Raw genomic sequence first — 26159 nt, 5'->3', positions numbered from 1 at the left:
AGCAGTTCCCCCCCCCTGCTGAGAACAGCCTGGGGTAGACCCTGCTTTCCCTTCCTGAGCCGTCGGATGGTTTGCCAGAACTTCCTTGAGGCCAACCGAAAGTCCTTCTCCATGGCCTCCCCGAACTCCTCCCATGCCCGAGTTTTAGCCACCGCGACCATCGTCGCTGCAGCCCTTTTGGCCCGCTGGTACCCGTCAGCTGCTTCAGGAGACCCCTGGGCCAGCCAGGCCCGAAAGGCCTCCTTCTTCAGTTTGACGGCTACCCTCACCCCCGGTGTCCACCACCGGGTTCTACGGTTGCCGCCACGACAGGCACCGATGACCTTCCGGCCACAGCTCCGAGCAGCCGCGTCCACAATAGAGGCTTTGAACAAGGTCCACTCGGATTCCATGTCCCCAGCCTCCCTCGGGATTTGTGAGAAGTTCTTCCGGAGGTGGGAGTTGAAGACCTCCCGGACAGGATCCTCTGCCAGACGTTCCCAGTTCACCCTCACTACACGTTTGGGCTTGCCAGGTCTCTCTAGCCGAGTCCCCCGCCATCTGATCCAACTCACCACCAGGTGGTGATCAGTTGACAGCTCTGCTCCTCTCTTCACCCGAGTGTCCAAGACATACGGCCGCAGATCAGATGATACGATTACAAAGTCGATCATTGATCTCCGGCCTAAGGTGTTCTGGTACCAGGTACACTTATGAGCCTCCTTATGTTCGAACATGGTGTTTGTTATGGACAAACTGTGGCTAGCACAGAAGTCCAACAACAAAACACCATTCGGGTTCAGATCGGGCAAGCCGTTCCTCCCAATCACGCCCCGCCAGGTTTCTCTGTCATTGCCCACGTGAGCGTTGAAGTCTCCCAGGAGAACTATGGAGTCGGCAGGCGGCGCCCTTTCCAGGACCCCTCCCACCGACTCCAAGAAGGCCGGATACTCCGAAATGCTGTTCGGTGCATAAGCACAAACAACAGTCAGAGCCTTACTCCCCGCAACCCGTAGGCGCAGGGAGGCGACCCTCTCGTTCCCCGGGGAAAACTCCAACACAGCGGCGCTCAGCCGGGGGCTCGTGAGTATCCCCACTCCCGCCCGGCGCCTCTCACCCTGGGCAACTCCAGAAAAGGACAAAGTCCAACCCTTCTCCAGGAGCTTGGTTCCAGAGCCCATGCTGTGCGTGGAGGTGAGCCCAACTATATCTAGCTGGTACCGCTCCACCTCCTGCACCAGCTCCGGCTCTTTCCCCGCTAGTGAGGTGACGTTCCACGTCCCTAGAGCTAGTCTATGCTGCCGGCGATCGGCCCGCCCAGGTCTCCCGCCTGGCCCGCCGCCCGGTCTACATAGCACCCGACCCCGATAATTCTCCCTGCGGGTGGTGGGTCCACAGGGTGACTGCTGCTCCATGTTGTTCTTTCGGGCTGAGCCCGACCGGGCCCCATGGGCGAAAGCCCGGCCACCAGACGCTCGCCGACGAGCTCCCCTCCTGGGTCTGGCTCCGGGAGGGTGCCCCGGTTTCCCTTGTCCGGGCAAGGTGGCTACAATCCGTGGGCTGCTTATCATCAGGGTTTGTTGAACCGCTCTTAGTCTGGGCTCTCCCCCGAGACCTGTTTGCCTTGGGAGACCCTACCAGGGGCTGACGCCCCGGACAACATAGCTCCCAGGATCACTGAGCCACTCAAACTCCTCCACCACGTTAAGGTGGCGATTCATAGGAGTATTTATGAGTATGAATTCATTAAATGCGGCATATTGTGCCAAGTAGAGAGCACAGTTTCCCACAGCCCTCCTGGAGTTAAGTGCTGCTTTAGAGAAACTGCAGAACCGTGTTCTGCTGCGGGGCTTTTTTTGCACTTAATCATTAGTAAATCCATTTAAATTGAAACTTGTTTTTGGTTTCGCCTGCAGACATTTAACAACTTACGCAGGTCGCCATGGAGACCACATCAAGACAACATTGCTTGGCCATTCATTTCCTTCCCCATCAAAAGCATCTGGCTCTCACTTTCTTCTCTCTGTCACACCCTCCTGCTCCGTCTCCCTTTTTATTCGTCGCATTCCTTGTGGCAGGCCCAACATACCTGAGCCCGTCTCAACAAGCGAGCCGGCAATCAGCACGCGTGCCAAGCAGGTGAACAGGTACCCTGCACCGCAATGCAGGGCGACAGGAAGCCGTCCAGCTGAATCAAAACCACTCGTTCTTCTTTCTGCCTCTTGTCTCGGAGAGACACCGTTAACTTGGGCAGAAATGAACTGGGACTGAAATCGAACTCCCATCGAGCCAAACGCTCAAATATGTCAAATATTCTAGTTTTGGCCACTCCCAGATTCAATACAAGATACAGCAATTGATTACAACGCTTGACAGCAGCTGTCTTTTTGCCTCTGTCTGACACATGGTGGCATGCTGCAAATTGAATGTTTGATATTCATGGGAAGATTTTGTGACTACACAGATTTTGGTCCATCAATCACCATAGACTGGAACTGGTTTGCAAAAACATCACACATTGTGTGTGGCTGTTTGTTTTAGAGACCAATTCCAATTAAAGTCCCGATCAAACTAGAGTAGTTCCACTGAGATTAAGTAACTGTATGTCATTATCAGTGACATCTGTATATTTCATTTGACATCTATTAAGAGGAAGGGTTTGTTAGGTGATATGATCAAAATCAATCTCATGTCTTTGCATGAGTCAGAGGCAATTACCTTGTTTATCACAACGCTTTATAGATTGTCTCCCACTAAAACCACACATTATCACTTTGATATTATTGTTTTGTGTGGATTAAACAGATGATTTATATCTTGTTAATTAGTGCTCCTCGGAGATAACGCGAAGAGAAAGAAAGAAAGCGAATAACCGCGTTTACCAAAACGTTGAGTTGTTTCTTTACAATCAGGAGGATCCTACTTTCCTATTGTTGGCACAAAACCGTAAAACAAAATGGCAACAAAACTGGTCTAAACCGTCGGCATATTGCAGGTAATCTGAGCAAAAATACACTTCATGCTTCACTTTACTTCCCAAAAGACACCATGTTGCTCCTCGTTTTAGTTACTATAATGAGTCAGCAATTTCTGGTTTGTGTCCTCAACATCTGACAGTGGTTGAGTTTAGCCGGTTTATCTCCTTATTAAATCATAAACCACTAAAGATACATCACAATCTATACGGGGTAACATTAATACTACTAGCAAAGGGGCCCATTTCCATCACTGAATGGGAGTTTAAGAGAACACACGCACACACACACACACATGTGGCTCTCCTTGTGGCCTTGACTAGCTGGATCAGGGTCAACAATTACAAATATCAGGTCGCTGTATTTCATAACACATGCACACCAGTTATTTAAATGATATGTGTAAGCTTTTATCCATGAACGCACACACACACACTCACACACACACACACACACACACACACACACACACACACACATAACCCCACCAAGGTATAGGGGGACGTTTAATGTTATAGACATAATACCCTGAGGCTGTAGGTTACGCTAAAAGGAATGTATGGACAAGATAATCTCTTATCTTTCTAAAACACACACACACACACGTACACACACACACACACACGTACAAACATCACAGCTTTTAATGTGCTGTAAAAAAAACTGAGGACCACTGCTGCTAAAACAAAATGAAGATCCTACTTAATGAAGACAAAACTTCGAAAACAGCCAGACTTCGCAATTGTAACTGTAATCATAATAAAGTATCTACATGGCTGAACTTTTGCTGAAATGGTTGAAAGTTGTTCTTGTTTGCACAGTAATGAGAGACGATTTCTGTCCCATGAAAAAAACAAGATCAATTTGGTTTCACTTGAGAAACTCAAGCGATGTTTCCAATATCTGGGATTGTCGAGCAGGTTAAATGAGTCGTGGCGATCCAATTACTCTCTCAGCCACAAAAGTGTTCCATCACACATAACCAGCACCAACACGGCAGGCCGCTCTTTCTCAGAGGTCGGACAGTACACAGTGCTGACTCAGCACGCTGTAAAGCATAACTGAAGTCTCTCCAATCACTGGTTTCCAGATGTTAGACCGTTGCTCAACCTGTTTCAGCTGCTGACAAAGGGATAAAATTGGAGTTTGACAAACAGCTCTCCCGTAGGGTGGAACATCACAGTTGTTCGTTTAAAAGCATGAAAGAATCACCCTCGATGATAAATCCAGTTTATTACAACATCAGTCGCACTTTTCAATATTTCTATCGGAGTTACTAACATTGTCTTCACCTGGTTTATTGCAGTGATCTGTAAACTTGGCAATATCGCAAAAAATAATTCAGTTTGCCGATAAGTCAGCAGGAAATACAAGAACTCTGATTTTACGACATATTTCAAACAAATCTCCACATCAACCAGGCAGTAACTTTTAGTTTCACCTTTAAAATAAAATGTTTTTGATCATCTGGCAAAAGACTTTGGCTTGTTCACAAACAGTTTGTTGCCCTTTTGGACTCAGTAATTACTTCGGTCATAACTGATACAAATGATAGCGACAAAAAAAAAAAAAAAAACGGACCAACATTGTCATAACAGAGAATTATATGCGCATATAAAGAATTCTCGAGTGTGTCTAAATGCATGTCATCATCTAATATGTGCTCTGAAGTTATGCTGGCTACAATATGTTGGCTCCCTGGTCGGTTTGTGTGAAAAATACACTGTGAAAACATGCTATCATGCTCAATATGACAATGCTAACATGGAACAATGTTTACTTTACATCTTATTTTAGCTTGATGCTGACATGCTGACACATGTTCACTGATGATGGAAAGTTATTAGAATTCATTGGGAGGGGGTTGTGGATATATGCACCACATTGCTATCTGTCTAATAGTTAATGAGACGTTTCACGCAGAAACAAAACAAAATGTGAACCTGTGGATGGCGCTAGAGGGAAAATCAGAGGATCGCCAACGTTAGTATCCTCCATTCTCTGGGGGACATATCTGGACAAAGGTTCAAGGTAATCCAGACATATTTCACTCCAAACGGGTTCAAAGAATGGCCATGTTGGGCTCTTCTTTGAACCGCAGCGCTAGCTAGCTAAAGACCGTTATATATAATATTGAGTCTTGTGATGGATTTAGTCTGAAATACACTGTTGGTTCTAATAATCATTGAAGTATTTCATCTTCAATGTCATTCAATGTCCCAGACAGATTTCCAAGTCCGAGTTCGATCCAGTCATTTTATTTCCTTTCATGTCATCAACCCATCCCTCTTATTCTTTGTTCCTCCCTCTCTCCTGCTGAGATGAAAGTTTGTCGTGGGAAGTGACCCCGCACTGTGTCGCCGCTGTAGCGGTCCGTCTCGCGGTAACTGATCTGACCTCTGACCCTTGAAGCTGCAAGAACAGACAAATACACAGTCCCGTGCACACATACACGATACACGTTATACTGTGATCACATTACATGTAAAATAATTGTTAGAGGACAAAATTACAACGGACACACACACACACACACACACACACACACACACACACACCACATCAAAGCAGATTATTGCTGAGCAGTAAAAGTGGTGCACTGGTTTGAATTTATTCCCTTCAGTCAGACGTGTATTCACTGCTTCCCTTTCTTAATGAGCGTCTTACAATAACCCTGTCACTTACTGCGGAAAATTACTGCTACCTAAATGAGGGGCTGACGGCGCCTCTGTGTGCATGTGTGTGTGCTTCCGTGTCACACTCTCTTAAGGGCACCTGGATGTGATTTAACGTTCCACATGGCCTTCCTCCCAAAGTACACTTTTACCTTTTTACTATCCAGCTGTAATGATGAAAGGGGAGAGAGATGGAGGGATGAGAATGCAATAAAATGGAAATGAAAGGAGAGGGAGAGGAAGAGTGAAATATCTTCGCCGGAGACTGAAGAGAAAGCAGATAGAGAGAGAAGAAAAGGGGAAATGGAGTAAGTTGTAAAGCTGTAATCTACTTTTAAGTGTCTAATAAATCTCAAGCTCACGTCTTTTCTCTGTGGGTTTTTTTGGGCTTATTTATTCACAGTTTCTCATAAACGACTGCGTAATTGATAGACACTTTGAACACGATTCTCTATCATCACAAAAAAGGAATGACACTGCAGTTTGTGACAGTTCATCACAATGTTCCCTCAGCAAGCAGAGCTATTGGACGCGCTGGTCAACACGCAGATCCATGAGGCCGCCTGACTTGCGGCTTATTTCAATATTTGCATGTTTACCGCAAAGAAAACTGACAAAGTCTCTTGTCGATGCAAATTGTACTTCAAGTCAAGGTGAACTGATTAGTCAATATGTTGATGATTAATTATTCTTAATTTCTATTTCAAGCAACAATGCCAACTTTTCACATATAACGTCCCCAGCTTTCAAATGATCCATTGTGAGTGTTTTCTTTCTTTTTCTTTGACTTTTGTGATCATGAAATTTGTATTTTGAAATCGCACGTCCATCTCATGGCGTGTCTGGAAGAAAAGATACCTTTTAGATTGACCTATCTTTATATGTGTTTTATATATTTCAAAAACTAAGGGATGAATCTAATAATCGAGAACATTATCGTCAGATTAATTCATACGGGAAATGAATAGTTGCAGCCTTCATTGAACAACTCTGAGAGTCTGCAGCCTCGCTCGCAGCTCTGAGAGGCCGCACTTGGGTGACGCTTCATGCTAAAATCAGGGTGCTAACATTCTCACAAAAGGATGCTATTTTGAGATATTTCAGTCTGAATCAAAGTGGTGGACGGTAGTGCTTTTTAAGTGCCACCACTTGCTTTGCCCATTCTTTATATAGCGCATTAACCATGGTCAATATATATGAAATACTGTGTTTATTGTTTATAGGCACGTTTATTGAGACACAACAAACATGCAACACAGAGCAATGACACATCTAATTGTTGAATCTATTAAGGTCTTGAGACCAGACTTATAAAAAAGGAAATCAAAAAGGGAATAAAAGGGTGAATGACGGAGGAATGAGGCAGAGAGTGGAGGAGAGGGAGGTGTAGGCTACCAGTGTTTTGGGTGAACCTTTCCTTATTTTATACAATTACTGAACTAAAAATACCTCACCGCGCCACAGTCCAGCCCTGTCTGCTGCCCAGCAAGTGTGTACGTGTGTGCATCTGTGTGTGCATGTGTGTGTGCGTGTGTTCACATGGCAACAGCTTCACCGTATAATACCATAATTCTATGTTATTTCTGGGAGTAGTTAAAGGCTCTTAAACTAACTACTGCTTTGACTTCCCTTCACTCAGTCTGTAAAAAAGTGCCAACTGATGTGTGCCATGCTCAGGCATAAATCCCGAGTCGGTGTCTGACGGTGCACGTTTGTGTGAGTATGTGGATAAATCAAGGATCAATCAGCTATCTTTGACTGCTGGGATTAGTCCTTGTTTGCATTGTTGATCGTAACAAGAGATTATGTTGCCCTGTGATGAATCAAAAAGAGATTTATATGAAATAATGAGTGTTTCTGCAAAAATAAACACGCTGAGGGGTCAAACAGACAGAAACAATATGCAATTACTCAAGGAGAGAGTGTGTTATTTCCTCTAGGTCAGTGCATTAACTGGCATGCTGTGATCTGAAAAACGGTTAACACGTAGATTATCAGGCCGGGATTAGCAGGAGATTAGACACCAGGCTCTAATCCAAATGCACAGTGCTGGTGGTGGGGTCGACGAGGAAGCAAATAGAGAGTATGTGAATGTGTGATGAGGGGTAATGGGGGCACGTCGGGGGCAGATTCTCCGTCCCTGCTCTTTCTCAGCAGGGAGCATACAATCTCTGTGGTCGGGGGAACATTAGGTCACAGCCCCGAGGTCAGCCGTTTCCAGGTCAAGACTTCAATGTCAGAACAGTGGAGGAAACTGAATGAATGTGGCACTCGCTGCCTGATTAGAGCTGCTGGGAGAACAGGCACAGGGTTTTTAAGGGAGCCGGACAGGAATGTGATCTGACGTTTGACTAAGGAAATGACAGCGTTCTGCACATTTGAAACTCTGTTGAAGCCTTTGATGTAATGCACACAAACACCATCTGTAGCTCCCATGCAGTTGATAAAAAAGGGTTATCATTTAAAACAATAACTATCTGAGGGGAAATTGTGCATGCGCTGTTATTAAAATGCTGATTACAAGTACTGCGAGGCTAGTTTGCCAATTGTTTACTGCAATGAGATTGCATCGTTCATTGATGAAGTTGGCATTGAACGTCAATGAAGTGCAGAGAAATCAGTGTAGTACTTATGAGTTATGCTATTGGTATGTCAATGTACCACAAACATTAGAGGTCAGCATGTTGCTCTGGAGTACGAACACATCACCAATGTGCTTTATAGAGGAGTCGTGCCAACTCGTCACAAAACATGGGGGTTTGTCAAAGCCAGGGTAGGTTCAACCTATTTTATTGCTGCCTAGCGTGACTATGAATGACAAGGTCTCACAAGATTCAAAACAAATGTTAGGAAAATGCAAAGCAGCTATTTTAATTAGGTAAGAAGCGCTTCTTCGTTCGCCTGGAAGTCTATTCACACAAAATGTATTATTATGTCTCCCATGGTGCCTTTGGGCAAGGCTTTGTAAGAACTGTGTTGTATTTACTGCACAAAATGTAATACATTTTGAAAAATTCAGGGACACAATAAACTTCTCCATCTTCTCCAGCAAACTAACTAATTAAACAGAAATGCCATAAAAAATAACAATAAAGAATAACATGAAATAGCCTCCGAGCCAACACTTCAGGATGTTAAAATAATAAATAATACAAAATGGAAAGAAAAGTATGAGGGGAACTGGCTATCGGAGCACAGTAAAGCTCATAGAAACAAAAACACAGCAGATGTGCATGAAGTTTGGATTTTCACAGAAACATGTCTAGTTATCGGCCTCAATCTGAGACACACATGGGAACACGAAACACCCCCTGTGAAGGGTCCTTTCTTGAGATGCGGCATTTAGTCTCACGTTCTCTCTTAATTGTACACACTTTACCCTCCAGAGGGGGGCAAGCAGCAAAAGAGTTCACACTTGGATTCAGGTGAAAGTGTCCGCATGATCCCTTATGGATCTGGCTTTTTAGATACACTTCATCGACATTAAAATCAATCATCTGTTCACTCCACTAACTTGTAATGTATCGTGATCACTGCCCTCTGTTGCTATTGGAAACTGGTGCTAAGTTAGCTCGTAGAGCTGTGACAGATACAGCAGCCACAGAGGCCCAATCACCCTCTACGAGATCGTCCTGAGATAATACGGAGATCCTATCGGGGCTCTGGGTGTGCAAGCGTGTAAAAAACATCCTCTATTCTACAAAAGCACTGAGCTGTTTTATATGTCCTTCTACGGAGATCGTTCAAGCTATAAAACGGATAAAAAAACCCTGCTGGGGTTTGAGGAAAATACTTACAAACTATGTGATTAGCGGTAATACTGTAATGTGTCCCCTGGTAGCTGTACAGTACCAGCGTACTCATTCCACATGCTGAGTCTAATTGGACCGATACACATTCTTGGCTGTAGATTGAATGCAAATTCCCATGTGAATACATTATGTTTTATGGACCTTTTCATTGTTTTACTTGACAAATTAGATTGTTCCTTATTGATTTTCAGTCCTTTTCTGTTGGTCTTACTTTGTGTTGTAGCAGCAGCTTGATATTTCCATGAGCAACTTCAATGCATTGATGTTTGACTGCATGTACGATGAGTGTTATTAAGTTATCCACATTATTTGCATTCTCCACAAATGATCAGCAAACTAACCAACTCTATTGGTCTGTAAGATTCACAAACATAACTTATTATTATATAACACTAAATGATATGATATATGACACTGAGCTAAAACTAATACAGCAGTCCCGCAGTAAAGCCGTATGGTCATGATTCTTGGTTTTCATTGAGACAGCGGTGTTTCTAGCAGGTGCTCCTTTAATTTTGTTCACCCCATTTATATATCAATCAGCGGAGGCTAAATAACAGAAACATCTTTTTGTGTCCTGCAATAAATCCTCCTTGATGAAAGAAAGATTTATGTCAGCAGAGTTGTATTTCACTGCATTAGTTTTAGCTCGGTGTACCTAATATACTTGCAACTTAGTGTGTATTTATACAAGACAATCAAACAGAATCAGCTCATTACATAATGATGAATCAATGTCATGGAAAACTGTACTGATTGTGTTTAATCTTATTGACATTTATTCTGCTCAGGACTTGAATTATAACAATGGATATCAATCCTTGTAATAGAAATCCTGCCTGCCATGAGAGGCTTTGTAAAGCGCCGCTCCATTCTCTAATACCGCCTGTCGATAACTCACTGAGGGGACTGCACTTGTGTCCTTCCCTTAAATTACAAACCGCCATTGCATGGCAGTTAATAAGCGGAGCTGCAACGGCGAGTGATCGCACTAAGCCGACACATCTCATCCATTCCCGTCCTGTCGCTTCACTGTCAGAAGAAGTTATTAGAAATGCTTCAACTGCGAGTGAAATTACTACACGTCTATATATCACGTTGCACTCTATTACTTGATGAAACATAGTTCATTATTCTTTTTTATCAGATGTAGATGACGAATGTGTCAATAAAAATGCACGATGAAAATGTATTTGAACTCTTTGCTGAACATTAATGCAGTAATCGAGGAATGTAGGGCTGCAAGTAACTTTCATTTTCTATTGTGCAGTTTTTTCCACTCAATTACTTAATTAACCAGAACATATACACATTTTATATATTTTTATAATATAATTTATTATATATATATATATTTTTTTTTTAATTGATCCACTAATTGTTCCATTATTGAATGAGTATGCTATTTGATTGCATTAACGTAACTGAAGAATCAGCTCAGAAACTACCAGTATAACCAGTTCGGCACCAGGTCATTTCATTATGTAAATGCATGTTACACCAATAAATCTTCATCCCACACACACACATGCACGCTCACACACACAGTGAATGGGGCCCCGTGGAGCATATGTATTAAGAGCGTTGACTCATAAAGCAACCAAACAACCACTGAGTCAACTACATCAGACAAACTGAGCATCTTTTCATTTGGAAAACAGATGGACGCTCGACTCCCCCCGAGAGGGGGAGAAAGATGCGAAGAGGGGGACTAGGAGGAGGAGGAGGAGGAGGTAAAAATAGCGTCTAAAAGAAGTAAACATTAAAAGTGAGGAGAGGTGTGAACCAGAGCAGGGGGAGACAGAAGCAGAGGTTATTGAGAAACAACGCTGGTTTGTATACCACATTGATTTGAGGTGCAAAGATTGATGTTAAGGCATCGAACTGTTTGTGCTTTTTTTTCCTCTACCTACCACTCCTTTAATATGGGATCATCGTGGAGACGCAGCAGGGCTGTGTGACTCTTATACTCATTCATCACTTTGACTTGATTTTATGTTGCAATGGATGTATTGGACCTTTCCCCACAGTCATTCTGGATAATAGATATGGGAGTATGGAGCCAGGATCAGTATCAAACTATCAAACCTGTTGTAGCAACATCCATCCCATGTCAATGAAGGAGAGATGACAGGACATAGCCTCCACCCTTCTTCCTTCTGATCTCCTCTGCTCACATCCTCTCCCCTCCTCCTCCTCCTCCTCCTCCTCCTCCTCCTCCTCCCTCCTCACCTCGATCTTTGTCTATCTCTCTCATGTCGCTGCATCAGACATCATGAAAGATTCACAGGTCTGCTTTTAACTGATCTAGCCAACCACACACCCCTTCCTCCTCCTCTCTCACAAACACAAGGCAACCCTCCTCTCATAGAGCTGAGCCTATCTTGGAAAGCAATGCAGAGGTGGAGGCAGGAATGTGTGTGTCTGTGTGTGTGTGTGTGTGTGTATGTGTGTGTGTGTGTGTGTGTGCGTGTGTGTGTGTCTGTGTGTGTGTGGACTGGGTATCTGGCGTTCCACTTGGTGGCGTGTGCTGTGAGCGCCTGAGTGAGCATGTGATGTGTGACAGATGACGGACAGTATCAATTTCCTCTCTTACACATACACACACACACACACACACACACACATGCGTAAACGCTCACACACACACAAGGGACCGACAGACACAGTGGACAAATATATGCCAGCATCACCGGATGCTAGAGCAGGTAAAATATTGCAGGGCTTGAATCTCACGCATGCTGGGCTTTGTAGTATTGCTGAATTCTGACAGCTAAAATAAACTTAAAAACACACAGAGAGGAAATGCTCTTCAGACAGGGAACGCTAACGCAAACCGGTCAGCTGTTTGCTTTTCTCTGACCATAGTTTCACCTTAAGGTTCCCAACAACGTGTGAAACTGACCGAGCACTTGAACTCACCACACTTCCTTGTAAAAAAAATACATGTTTTCATTTGCAAGATGCACCTTTAGCAGTTGCGTTATAAGATGCCGCACATAATTTCTCCATTCTTTAGAAAATTGACACTCTGGATAATTTTCATCATCAAATATTGTAAAAAATGGCTTATTTAATGCATCTTTGTATTGTTTTTCTGTCAAAAATATGCACTTAATTCAGAAGGAAACCGGTACAGTGCATCTAAAGAAAGGGCATTACAATGTTGTAAATGTAAATGAATGGAGGGCCCCTCGCTGACTCAGCATTGTTAAGGAGTTATTGACTGGTAACCAAACTTGTAATGTATCATAATCAGGTAATCTAAAACACAGTGCAGTATGTAAAACACACATTATGTCTATGTTCTATCAAACAAGCAAATACATGACAAATGCTCAATGTGTAGGCGACACAACGCACACATAAAGTCTCTGCGTGTCATACGATCACATGGGTGTGTGCTGCTGCGCATGGACAATGCATGTGTGAATAAAAGTAAGTGTCTTCCCTGGAGAAGGTGTTGGCTTTCACTGACTTTTACACACACACACACACACACACACACTCATACTCACACACACACACACACACACACACGCACGCGCACTATAGGAGGAGCTCGTCTTTACCTATTGACCAGGTACAATGTGAGCTAGAAACGCTCGCAGGCACAAAGACAGGTAGACAGCAGGAAAGACGACTTCCATTCACAGGTTTTTAAAGCTACGAAACAAAAGGTTGAGAAGAATAGAGGCTGTTTCTTACATTTCTGTGCAGGAATTAGGAGCATCTGCTTGTCAAATTACACACTGTTTACTTTGGCATTATGCTATTTATCATATCCACTTACATATCTTACAACCTGTTTACAACCGTCAATAACATGCATTTCATATCCAGACTGTTTTCTGTACACATGGCTTTATATTGTGTTTCATACTTTCTTACTTGGTCTTCTTTAAGCACTGTGCTAAGACGCTTGTCATGTTTTGTTTGTTTTTACTTTATGGAAGGGTTTTGTGGAAAAACAAGTATATATTTCTCAAACTACGGTATTGAGGGAGGTGTTGTTTTGTTACTGAGATGCAGGTATCGGTATCATAAGATTTTTTTTAAATAGCCATTCCTAACCAGGATTAGTATCCTGTATCAGGGCTTTGTCTCCCACTGGTCTCAGTAAGAAGAAGTAACCTTCCCGAACACTATGGTGCTCTGCAGGTCACACTAATCCTGAACTACTCTTGACTGGCAACCGCTGGATCAATCATTAATAACTGATTGCTCCTCCGAAGATGAGCCTGCATACAGGAATGGCTGAAAAATCTATATATGTGTTTCCAGTGCTGAATGATCAAAGATACATTTAGAAATCAAGCAAGCCTGAATGTTGTGTTCAGTAAAACATGTTTACGTGTTATTCTATTAATATAACTTTATTCGGCTCCCTCTTAGGAAAGCTGCACAATCAGACAAAACACTTATGGCTTACAAAATCACATATTCACACGTTAAAGTGGAGTAAATTAAATTAGTATTGTGAGGATTTTGTAACTAATTAGTTACTAGTTACTAATTATGTTAACTGCAGAGTCCTATATTTGAAAAAAAGAGACATTCCAGATCTGCTATCCTTAAAATTGCCTTAAATTCCTCCAGCAGTCCTCCGCCTGTCAGTTTTAAGACCTTTAATACGATCTGACAGGCAGCAGTGGCATCAAAGAAGAATGATTTTTTAAATGATGTCTGTATGAACCTATGGAGACATTGAGAAGAAAAATAAATCGCATAAGCTCTAAGTTAAAACAACAACATAAGAGTTGTGCATGGACTAGTGACTTTTGAGCCCTAAATAAACTGTAACAATGAAGTTGCATCATCCAAACAATCAATGTTGCTCCTCATGGCCGTACAGGTGCAGAAAAGGCATCCAAATGAATGAATCAGCATTTCAGGTGCGCAACCAGCCGGTTGCACCGAGAGGAGGAACCCTCACCACGCGACCCCAACACCCTCCAGAGTGACACTGACAGGAGTCCAGGGGAGTCGGTTTCTCTCTAAGCGGAAAAAAGTTACATTTACCAACCTTGGGTCTCCGGGATGAGAAAGATTGAAGAGGCCCGGGTCCTATCTGGTTGTCAGTTTTTTTTAATGGGTTCTGGGGAGGAGGAACTCTGGCTCAAATAACTGGAGCAGATCAAGGTCCAAGTGACTGAAGCATTGTGTTTTTCATCTGTCAATAAAAGATGAGTTTTTAATGGAAAGGAGGGGGGAGGGGGGGGGGGCATGTCGGGTTTGACTGAGACCTCGACTGACTCACTTGCTCTGTCTCTGTCAGCCCACCTCACTGTCTGTCTCTTTTTATGTCTGTTTCTGTCTTTTGGCTCAATCCTGTCTTTTTTGTTGGTCTCTATTTTTTTTTTAAAACACACACACACATTCAATATTAATAACTCACCCCCGCACACGACTATTTTCTTTGACACAACATAAAATGACCTTCAGATCATACACGCTGAGCACATAGACACACCTCAGTCTCACCTCTCTTTCGTCTCCTCCTCCTCTGTACATCTTTGAAGCAAAGGAAGAGACAGAGAGTCCGGCGATTGCCTTGAAGGGGGAAACAACTCCCATTTCTACATTTCCCATTTGCACTTTCCTCAAGGCCGTGGACAATTTAATCAGTATGTGTGAAGAGTGGCCAGAGACCAGAGAGATGAGGCACAGAGACTGTGATGTGTGATGTCTGGTTGGCTGACTGAGGGTTGAGCTGATTGGTTAATTGACTGACTGGGTAATTGACTAATTGAATGAACACATGATTGCTTGAATGGTCTGACTGACTAGAGAGGGTGCCACAATGAAACCAAAGAATAAAATAACAATCATGAGTTTTACTGTGTCCAACTTTGGGACAGCGGGTGATCCTGCTGAGCTGGCTTTCTATTGGATATTGCCCCAGGCTAGCTTAAATTATTACTTTATGCAAATTGAATAAACAGGCCATTTCAGCATCTATTCAGTCACACATACACACACACACAAACATATATACACATGCACACCCCACGCCTGCAGTCCTGAGCAGAGCAGACAATGAAAAATGTCCCAGAACACATTAGTGTGGTTCAACATGGAGTTGCAGCAGACACGAGCAGAAAGCAAATCTACATCCTCCTCTATTGTTTATGTGAAAAGATGTTCACACCTGCAGTGCAAACATCAGCAAATAACCATAAATGCCCTGAAAAGACCATAATAGCGCCACCAGACACATTGCTCACACCCACCAATCTGCAAACCGGACTTCAGCAGACAATGAAAATGCCCCAGAAAGCCCAGAGATGAGCATCGACTGGGAAACACCTCAGTTATGATGGGTGCATTGCTCAGGGAGTGGAATGGGGGGAAAAGGGGTGTATGAAGAGAATTTCACAATAAGAGCCGTAAAATGAGATATAGCCTAATATGATCAAACCTGCCATTCTGAACGATAAAACATGTTAATGCAACTTAAAACTTGGGGAAACTAGCTTTAGGTATTCACAAAACACTCCCCGAGCATTCACACTGTTGCCACAATTTACGAGAAAACTCATCGTTGAGAACATTATATCCACAACATCATTTTTTTCATATTTGAGCAAGCCAGCGATTTCATGTTTTAATCATAATCACAAAGACCGACTTAATAAGTGGTTCGAAGTGCGTGGCATTGCGTGTGTGTCTTTTCTGTAAATCTCCCCGAAACTCACCGGAGATCTCTGTCTGGGGGACCTCCACCAGAGTGAAGCCTTTCCCGGTGTAGAACTGCCGCAGGTCGGTGCAGCTCCTGTCCGCCCCGGCCACCGGGCCCGGTGCTGCGGACAAACACAGCGAGACACAGAGGAGCACCGGGAGACGCATCTTCTGAAGTGTAGTCCTTTTCTTTCTTACAGTCAGTCAGAAAATCCTGAAGATTTCTGGTCCGAGTGAATTAAGCAGGAGTTCTTAGAAGACCCCTGTCTTCAGCGTTGTGTTGCTTTTTTATATATATTTATATATAAATATATATATATATATATATATATATATATATATATATATATATATATATATATATATATATAATGTGTAAGAGTTTTAAGTCTGTGAGGAGAAACACTGAACCCCGTCCAAACTGCACAGAGCTCCGGTTAACTCACGCACGGACAACACTGGCGAGAGTAAAAGGCACCCGGGGCGTGCAAGTGCTGCCTGTTTCTGCGGGAGAAGAGCTGCGACGCGCGGCTGTAGGTGTCAGGTACACCCCGCTCCTCCTCCTCCTCCTCCTCCTCCTTCTCCTCCTCCTCCTCAGCGCTGCTGGCTGTGAGATGCAGAGATGTCAGAGACAAAAGAGAGAGGAAAGGAGACAGAGAGAAAGAGAGAGAGAGAGTGTGTGTGTGTGTGTGTGTGCGTGTGTGTGTGTGTGTGTGTGTGAGGGGGGGGGAGCAGGTGTCGCTAAGTCAAAGGGGTGCAGATCCACCACGCGTAGACTACCGGTTCATGATTATGGAAATCAGCCCGTTTAAAGGGAACAAAAAAGCAACATCCGGTAGTTAACGGAGATTTCGGACAGGAGAAGAACTGCCCGCTAAATCCCTCTTTCCAGTCGTTGGGACAATGACATGAGTGTTGGAGACGGTGTGTGGTAGAAAGTGTCGATGCTCTCTCTCTCTCTCTCTCTCTCTCTCTCTCTCTCTCTCTCTATTGCTCTCTCTTTGTGTGTGAATGTGAGCGCGTGTCCTCTGCTGCAGGACCAGGGCCTGAACAGCGCCGCCTGCAGGTCGTGCTATCAGGGGGAAAAGCGTCGAAGAATGGTATTCCAGGGATTCCCCATCATCAATGTATAATATGTATTTCTCATTCATTGAAAATGGTTTAATTATTCCTAGACACAATCCTCAAAAATGAAGGCTTAAAATGATAACAAATCACAAATAAAGAAAAAGTATGAAATTAAATAGGGATCCATGTTTTGAATCCCAAATATCTATCTTCAGCCAGAACAATGTGTACAATTGCAGTGCTTAAAAATAAATGATGAAACCTTTATGATGATTTGCTTACATTTTAGTTAAAAAAATACAACATGTTGTAATTGAACTTAAAATCACGTGAAACAAAATAATCGGATGTCTGTATTCATAAATGTTATGCTATTTAAAGCATATCAACCAATTACATTATTTTAAAATGGCCGAGGTACTTTGCATGGAAAATACTTTCTGCTCTATAATTAAATAAAATATAATATCAAAAGTACAAGGGATACAATAGATATGATAAGCATGATAAACAATGTATTGTGTCAAACATCTTTTGAAGATTCAAAGCTAAAGGGATACAAACTGATTTATTCTTCAACCGCAGTCGGCCTGCAGCGTTGGAACACGAGTCAAATCTTTCATCACACTTAAACAATGATATTGAGATCTGGATCGGAGGTTCAAGGGTACCTTTTCTTTTGCTAGTAACTTCATAAAATGGGAAAGAAAGATAAAAAAAAGAACATTTTGGAAAACAAAACAAAGCTGTAGACACGCTATCCCTGCAGGGAAGCGTCTAGTGAGGATTCAGTGCCTTCCTCTGGCAGGGTTGACGGACGTGACCGATAAGCTGTCAGACGCTCCCCAATCTTCCTCCGTCCTCCAAATCAGCAGTGCCGGGTCCATCGGCTACCAGGGAAAGGTCACAGGCAGCCTTAAAATCTGACTCACACCTCAGAGATGCTGCTGGAATAGAATCAACTTAAACCACAGAGGGTTTACATGCGCCCTAATTACTTTTAAATTGGATGTGGCAGAGGAGAGTGAAGGTAACGGTGAGCACTGCTCATGCTTCAGGCTCAAGGTTAAGACATGTTAATTAATAATAATACATACGGAACATTAGGTAACTATGTGTACTGTACCTCAGTGTCTACTTCTTTAACACACTATTATTGTCAGAAACTCTGAACACAGTTTGATCTTTTAATAACCATGTAACACTCAAGACAGTACAAACACTGCTTATCCAAACTTCTGATCTGTTTGGTTTTGAAAAACTTGGTTGGCCTGCAGAGAGCAGGTAGTAAACTGAACCCAAAAGATTAGCCAAGAACTGAAAAACCCTTGTTGTCATCAAGACACAACTAAAGTATCCTTCCTTTGCAGCATGCTGGTCAATTCGGAGGTGTTATCGATAACACTAGCAATGACTCGGTTGGATTTAGGTGTCCCACTAAGCCCCAGTATGCAAACTACCTGGACCCTGAAAGAGAGGAAGCTAAAATCAGAACACCATTCATTTTATTATTTACACCTGTGAGATGTGTACATAAGGCCCATGGTGCACTCAGCTGGTCCTCGTCAACTCCTTATGAACAATCACATGATGGCGGTCATTAATTACTGAACTACACAAAGGAAAAACTTCAGTGCCAGGTGTAAGCATTAAGCTAGTTATAAACCTTTCTGTCAGCAGCCTGAACATGTTGATCTAGAGGCCTTTTTTATTTATGACATACCAAGCACACCTTTGCCATCTTGAACTGAAGTTAAATGTCACTACCTTTCCTATAAAATTGGGTATCGTGGAGTTAACGACCACTTTGTTGCCTGTTTGAGGACAACTTCCAGGTCAAATACACCATTTATTTTTTGGCTGGAACGACTAATTTGAACGAGTTCAGCCAAACCTGAAGGTCACACCTTCATGGGCCAGCTAATTCAGAGAGAATTAGAGCTCCACTTCCACATAATCCCACTTGCTCCGCTCCATACACACCGATAGAGTGTGAGAGCAGGTGTTAATCCAGCCAATGGTTTATTGCCTTGGCAGGCTAAATGCCCTGAGGATTCATGTGTTAAAAGCAACATGCCAGCCACTTCAGCCCTCAGGGAGAAAGACGTGTTGTATCAGTTCTCAGTGAGATAAAATGATGAGGAACATGTGAAGTATAGCAGCTTCCCTCTCAGACCACATCTGTCTTCATGCCATCTTCCTGTTATGAAAACGTATTGATAGGATTTAGGATGAGAATAGCTTTACTAGACAACGACATTGGTATTGTTGTCAGTTGTTGTGTGTGTCATCATGGTAAAATGGTTACTTTGACAGGTCTGTGTGTGAACATATGTTGTCAAAAAGATAGCATACTGCTAATATAATACAAATTATAATATAATATAGTAAACTAACTATTAAAATCTGCTATGAACATGCATAGAGGTGTAGTGGCTAGCACTGTCACCTCAAAGCAACACCCGATCCCTTCCAAAGAGATGCAGCTTAACTCAATTGAGGATTTAAGGACTCCAAATGACCCGTCGGTGTGAAGGTGAGCGTGAGTGGTTGTCCATGTCTATGTGCTCTGCGACCTGTCCAGGGTGTTCCCTGCTTTAGCCCAATGTCAGAGAGTGGTTTGGATAATGGGATAATGGATAGATGAGTGGATAATCCACCATGATGCAAGGAAACGGTAATTGAGCTCCACATCAGCAAAAATCAAAGGTGTCACTATTGGAGACGGGTCGGAACTGCACACATATTCAGTTGGTTAATCCATGCAACAATATGGATAGTGTCTGTGGACGAGTCGAGTCTTATCCCATCTTCCTTTTTGGCGCCACAGGATCTCACTGCGGGCCACTGAGCCAACGCTGACTAAACGTTGTTTGTGTCGGAAAAAAAGAAAAACTATAGTCCCGTTGTACTGAGCAAGAACATTCCCTCTAAACTGAGTCTCTATCAAATTCTGGAGCTCTAAGATCTTTGCTGAAGACATTATGTGAGGCAAGTCATACCAGGTCATTGACACTCACTTGAATTAACCACATGACTGAGCTTCATCAGCTTAGCCCAGTCTCTTTTAAACTCAGCATCAGTCTGGTTTTCTTCCAATTTCTCCTCATCTGAACGTCCTGCACTCTTTCATCTGCCCCCACCTAAGCCCACACACTGTAGAACCTTTTAATACTTTAATACTTTTTCAGTCTATTCCCTGTTCGCCATCTTTGCACCTTGCTCTCCACACACACTTAGCCTTTTAGTATCATACAGATACATCAAAGGGCTCATGCGTTTCCAGGTCCATGCTTGAGAAGCATCAGAGCATTAAGATGTCAGGGAGAAAAATATTGAAAGACATTGCAGCTTAGCCTGCTCTGACCTGTAATGTGTTGTGCTGGAGTACCTTTCGATTCTCCTCATTCTCCCTTCAAGTCTGTAAGACAAATACTTCCTTCTCAGCAGATTTTAAACCATTGGCACTCTTGACTCCCACGTCATTCTTGGTAGCATCTGTAGCAGAACCAAGAGATAATTAACAGCAGTGGACCCTTTGAAGACACAGCATACACTCCTATGTGTCTATCAAAGAGCTCACCCGCACTACGTACAACCAATACATCATACATGATGACATTTTAATAGCTTACCTGCCACACAATTATCTGTCTTTTAAAATAATATCTCTGAGCCATGGCAGATATGCGCTAACAAAATGACATGGGAGAGAAATACTAGATGTCATCCAGATCATCAGATCAAACTGAAATATCAACACGACGTGTACGAACAAATCTGTACCTGAAACTGACTTTACTGAATCAGGGCAGCGTGAATCATGCTCATTTTAGAGTTTCATACTTGTATTTTGGGTTTCATCTTAAAACACGTTTGAATGCTTTAATGTTTAAAAACATCTCATTCTTTCCGTCTGAATATACCTGTGTTCGCCCTCTGTTTGAAACGCTCCTTTTTTGCACCTGTCTCTTTAAGCCCCGCCTCCTGAAAAGCCCTGACTGCTTTGATTGGCTCATGAGACAGACATGGCACATCTTTGCAAAGGAGAGCACTTTAATCTAATGAAATACATGTGACACAGGAATAGGAGCCAAATCTGATTCACACACACGTCTTGTGAGTTTTTGTGTTATTGTGTCTCTATGTTGTAAATAGTTAGCTGCTGAGCTGTTAACCTTATTAGCAAGACCTGTGCAGGCTAGGTTCGTACTGAACACAGTAGGTTGGACCAGCAACAAACCAGTGTACCTGGTTATGCTTAGACATCAAACGTACTTTGAATGCATGGGACACAAACTGCAGTCTCCTTTGTCTCTATCCATCAGCCTGATCTCTGACCTGTGCAGACTTCAGTGGACTCATTTGAAAGGTCTTTCTTATACGTCAAAAGCTAAATAAATAAAGTCTGGAAACTTCAATCACAATGCAGTATTGCTGTGTGGGAAACTATATTTTAGGAGACAGAGCTGATGCTGGATGTGTCAAGAGGCAACCTTGCTAACTCAAAAGGAGATAATAATTGCTTGTTGCTTGTTCCAGCTGCTCTTTCATTGCAAAAAAATAATCAGCAGTTGCTGGTTTTCCTGGCAACGATTAGTAATTTAGAGCATAAAAGGGATGACTGGGACACTATGGGCGTGTTAAGGATAGTGAGATGATTCAGGGCTCTCTTTTCACACAGAAACTGATGTGTCAGCAAGACACTTGATCCCTGATTGCTTCAGCAGAGCTGCTCCATGTTGGCATATCATAGACTGTGGAAAAGGAGGCTGCCAACCACTGTGAAGTTTATCATCTTTCAGGGTTAAATCAATGCTAAAAATCTAATCCCCAATTATTGCCACACCACTGCCATGCAGATTCCATCAGCAGTCATTGATATAAAAGGCTCTGTTAATAACCGTGGAAGCTTCAGAAAACAATTGGCTTTTCACATTCACAAAAGAGTACTTAAATGATTTGAACACCTGAGGGAGAAGAGTTCCAATTATTATTAGATTATTGTACTTACTGAGGTAAAATATCTTCTTCTTCAATCACAGGTTGCAGTTCTTCAGTATAAAGAAGTACAGACACATAAGTTGAACTAGTACTTGATTCAGGCAGATCAGAAATCATGGGCCCCTTTCCAGATGGATGGATTTAGATTTAAATAATAAATGCTGTCTAGTGGAGAGCATGCGTTTTCTAATTTGACATTTATAGTCTTGTCATAGACTTAAAAAACAATTATAAAATCCAGTTTTTTTGTGTCTTCCCAGTTGATCACCACGCAGCTCTATCCCTTAGAAAGCCTCTGGTTATGCTTGTATAGCTTCAAACAGCTATGACACCATGGAGAGCTGCAACATGTACACAATGAGTAATCGGATATAATGATTGTCTCAAAGGTGGCAAACCCTGGCGAGGATAGGAACATGAATAATTAGAACCTTTTGACAGGGTTAAAATAATCAGAGCACTGATTTCATTAGTGCTGGCACAGAGGAAGGATTTTATTCAGCTTGTTGAAACAACATCCTGCAAATCCCCCGTCTCGCTCCGTCTCTCCGTCATGAAACCTGATGCATCCCTCTTCACCTCTCCTCCTCCTGCCCGTTGCCTACCTTTCAGTCTCCGTGCTCTTATGTCCAGGGATGGGCAGAGTACACTGGCCCTTTGCCCTCTTTTGCCTGCTGCAGGATTGGTGCGAGTTCAAATATAAACCAACAACACTGAATACAAATATTTAAATATTGCATTTAAATACATCATTGGGATGAGTAATGGGAACGCTCCTCCTTCTCACAGTCTTTTTTAATTCATGCTCTCTTTCTCCCTCTCTCTCTGTCTTCCTCTCTGTAGCAATTTGCATTCAATGATGTCTTTATTTCCCATCATCCCCTGGCAGTTTCCTGTGCCAGCCCAGCGATCCGTGCCAACTTCCTGACCATGCCAATCCAATCACAGTAATCTCTCAAAGGGCCAGAGGCCAAGGAGCTGCAGCTGCGTTCCCATATATATGTACACATAAGGCGCGGATGGCACTAAACTGCTCTATGATTTAACCCATTTTAGCATCCCAAATATGTTGGATGCTCTGATGGTAAAAACAAATACACTGCACATTTAGAGTAACACATTTTAATTACACTTCATTTCAGCAATATCTGTCACTCATCTTACACTAAAACAGTTACACAATATATAAGAGACAAAGTCCAGTATGTACTTGAAAACAGTTTATTACTGATGATATTAAGCTGTAGATTAATGACACAACAGGGTAGCAGGACACAATGTATTACAGTAGGTTTATTTACGTTTCACATGAGAGTCACTGGTTAAGTCAAATAAAAAATTACCACAGTGGTTTTCAGAGCGTGGGAGAGAAACCATACTACTGTAGCTAACTGGCTGTTCATTGCATCCTGGTGTTCCTGCATACTGCTACAACAACATTAGGATATCTACACAAAAAGAGCTGTTAAACCTTGATAAAGTACATTTAATTAAATCTATTTGACGATGACACACAGCACAGCCCCCTCTGTGACACCAGTGTGCCTCAACACACATGCTGTGAAGCATTATAACAACACCGTGCAATAGGAACGACAAAAAGTCCCTTCTATTGTCGATATGAAAAACATTTGCTTGGTCCTATATACAAACATGCACTACAAATATTCACACTTCATTCACTGCAAAGATTTTAACCTGCGATCCGTTAAAGGTGAGCATCCGCAGGATTACTTGTCACAGCATATTATCAATTTGACCTTCACTTTCCAGTTGATTTCATTTGAATTATTACCCAAGAGGGCTGTCAATGCTCATTATTTTATGTTTAGCTAAAGAATAGGCATATCAAATAAATTGTTTACATTTTCAAAACTTTGTTTATGTAGGTCGTAGAACAAGAGCTGTCAAAGATGAAGGGGTTGGCTCATATCCAAAATATCATCTCATTTGGATATGGCGTTTAAAAATGAATCAAGTAATATCACATTTGTTTGACAGATTATCTTGTAAAAGCATCCCACTAGCTAATACAGTATTTGGGCTCACTGCCCGGATAACTTACACGTGTAGGATCTTAATGGTATTTTTTATGTTGTCTCAGCAGTCAATCACATTTCTGCGAAATTAAAAGGACTATGAGAGAAAATGGAGTCACTCCCAATCAGACAATCATGACAACGAGATTTAAAATGAATGTCTAAAAATGTCTTGTTGCTGCTGCATGTGGGCCATACTGAGTCTTCTCATGTTTAAGATGCATTTTATTGTTTATGATACTTTTATTTATAACAGAGCTTTCTGCCGAGCATGGCCGGGGCACTGAAATTGAAGTTGACATGGAAGCTGTCAACGTCCCTCCCTCTGCGGCTTTTACAACTGCACACTGTACAGCTTGAGATGGAAATAGTGTTAACTCAGTAGTTTTCCCACAACTAATATAAAAAGGTGTTATATGTGTCAAACTAGCAGTTAAGTCTCTCAGCATGCTTGCTGCAGAAATGTAAAAAAAGAATCGCCAGCTTGCGTGAACAAGCGGCATGTTTATGTGAAAGAAAGTGCCGGATGGGCTTCAATCTGCACAGACTTACAGGCCACGCTGTCAAGTTCTTCATTATGCTTCATAGCCATCTGTAAATGGTTTGAAGTATCGCATTATAGATTGTTTTGACCATCGAGTGCCGAGTTCTCTTCAAAATGAACACGTCCTCACGAGTGTGCCTTCGCTGTAAGTACATTGCTGCTTCAGCTCGAACTACAGCCGTCTCTGTCAAGGTCAAACTAAACTAAACTTCTATATTATTCTCTATTTACACATCAAGCCATTTTTATCTATAGAAATTCCTTATATAAATATATAATATATATATATTTGTATTTACATCTCTCTTCAAAAAAAGTCAGTAGTGCTGTGCAGTCTATCCTATCAGAGTTAAATACACATAAACAAACACATGTGGAGGTCAGTACAGGTAACATAGAAATGCATACAGTGCACCTGCAGCTGTGATGAATCGACAGCTCGTCCCACCCAAAACAAAAACAATCAGAGTGGTTGACCTGTACTTACAGCAACTCCAAATACTCAACTTCAACACAAAACCGTTGTGGTTGTCTCTTAAGTCTTTTTAGTCTCTGTCAGACCGCCTCTCAGTGATCAGCGGTGTTCCCATGACGACAGCAGTAGAAGCAGCAGGGTCGCCACGGTCAAAGGTCCAATAGACAACGTGTCGGCTGAGCCTCGAACAACCACCTAACAGAGATCATGCGATAATGTTATATGACAAGAAGAACAGAGGGCCAGGGGAAGGAGAGAATGGCCGTGAAAGGAGGAACAGCCGTGATCTACCTGTGGAGGTGAGAGGTGATGAGGAGGGACGGGGCGAGGAGGAGGAGGAGGAGGAGGAGGAGGAGCCATGTCCTTTGTTACTGCACGATGACCGCTGGATATGTCACCTGTTTGGTCACCTGAACAGAAGCAGTGAAAGACAGAGTACATCACAGCATGAGTGCCCAAGTGGAGCAGTGATTGTGTGCCACACTGTCCAATCAGAAGAGCTGAGGTTCCCTTTAGAAACGCTGCTTGGTCTGCTCCAAATATGAGCATGTAAACTGATTATAAGGAGTGGATGTAATTTGACACTAGTCATTATAAAGAAGTGGATTGTGTGATTTAATTGAAGTGTGTCCAATGCAGTTTGCTCATGATTGCCATACAAATGTGAAGTATAGGCTTAGCTTCTTATTTCTGCTTCTAATTTTGCTTGACTTCTCATTTGTTTAATTTCAAAGATCTAAATGCTCTCCAAATATGTAATCCAAAATAAAGTATGTGTTATACTGCCTGAAGGTAAGCTTACGTTATTTATGGCTGTTTTTGTTGTTGTTTAGGCCTAAACAAATTTATGAATTTCAACCCACCACAAATACTGTGACCTTACACACATAAAAAACACACACACAGA

The 26159-nt window shown here is 42.5% G+C and overlaps 2 protein-coding genes across 2 annotated transcripts in view; both read right to left on the bottom strand.

Moving 5' to 3' along the window:
• LOC117729806 (glypican-1-like) overlaps window positions 1–16446 on the bottom strand; it is a 34582-nt gene extending 18136 nt beyond the window's left edge. Inside the window, exon 1 of the mRNA XM_034531177.1 lies at window positions 16140–16446. Coding sequence (XP_034387068.1) covers window positions 16140–16290 — 151 coding nt within the window. The 5' untranslated portion in view covers window positions 16291–16446. The remainder of the gene's footprint in view (window positions 1–16139) is intronic.
• Window positions 16447–25343: 8897 nt separating this feature from the next.
• LOC117730064 (glypican-5-like) overlaps window positions 25344–26159 on the bottom strand; it is a 39672-nt gene continuing 38856 nt past the window's right edge. The window contains exons 11-12 of the mRNA XM_034531550.1: window positions 25544–25650; window positions 25344–25447 (exon numbers count right to left, since the gene is read on the bottom strand). Coding sequence (XP_034387441.1) covers window positions 25352–25447; window positions 25544–25650 — 203 coding nt within the window. The 3' untranslated portion in view covers window positions 25344–25351. The remainder of the gene's footprint in view (window positions 25448–25543; window positions 25651–26159) is intronic.

This window comes from Cyclopterus lumpus, chromosome 4 (genome assembly GCF_009769545.1).
Source record: "Cyclopterus lumpus isolate fCycLum1 chromosome 4, fCycLum1.pri, whole genome shotgun sequence".
NCBI classification, from domain to species: domain Eukaryota; kingdom Metazoa; phylum Chordata; class Actinopteri; order Perciformes; family Cyclopteridae; genus Cyclopterus; species Cyclopterus lumpus.
This window is presented reverse-complemented; position numbering and strand designations above follow the sequence as displayed.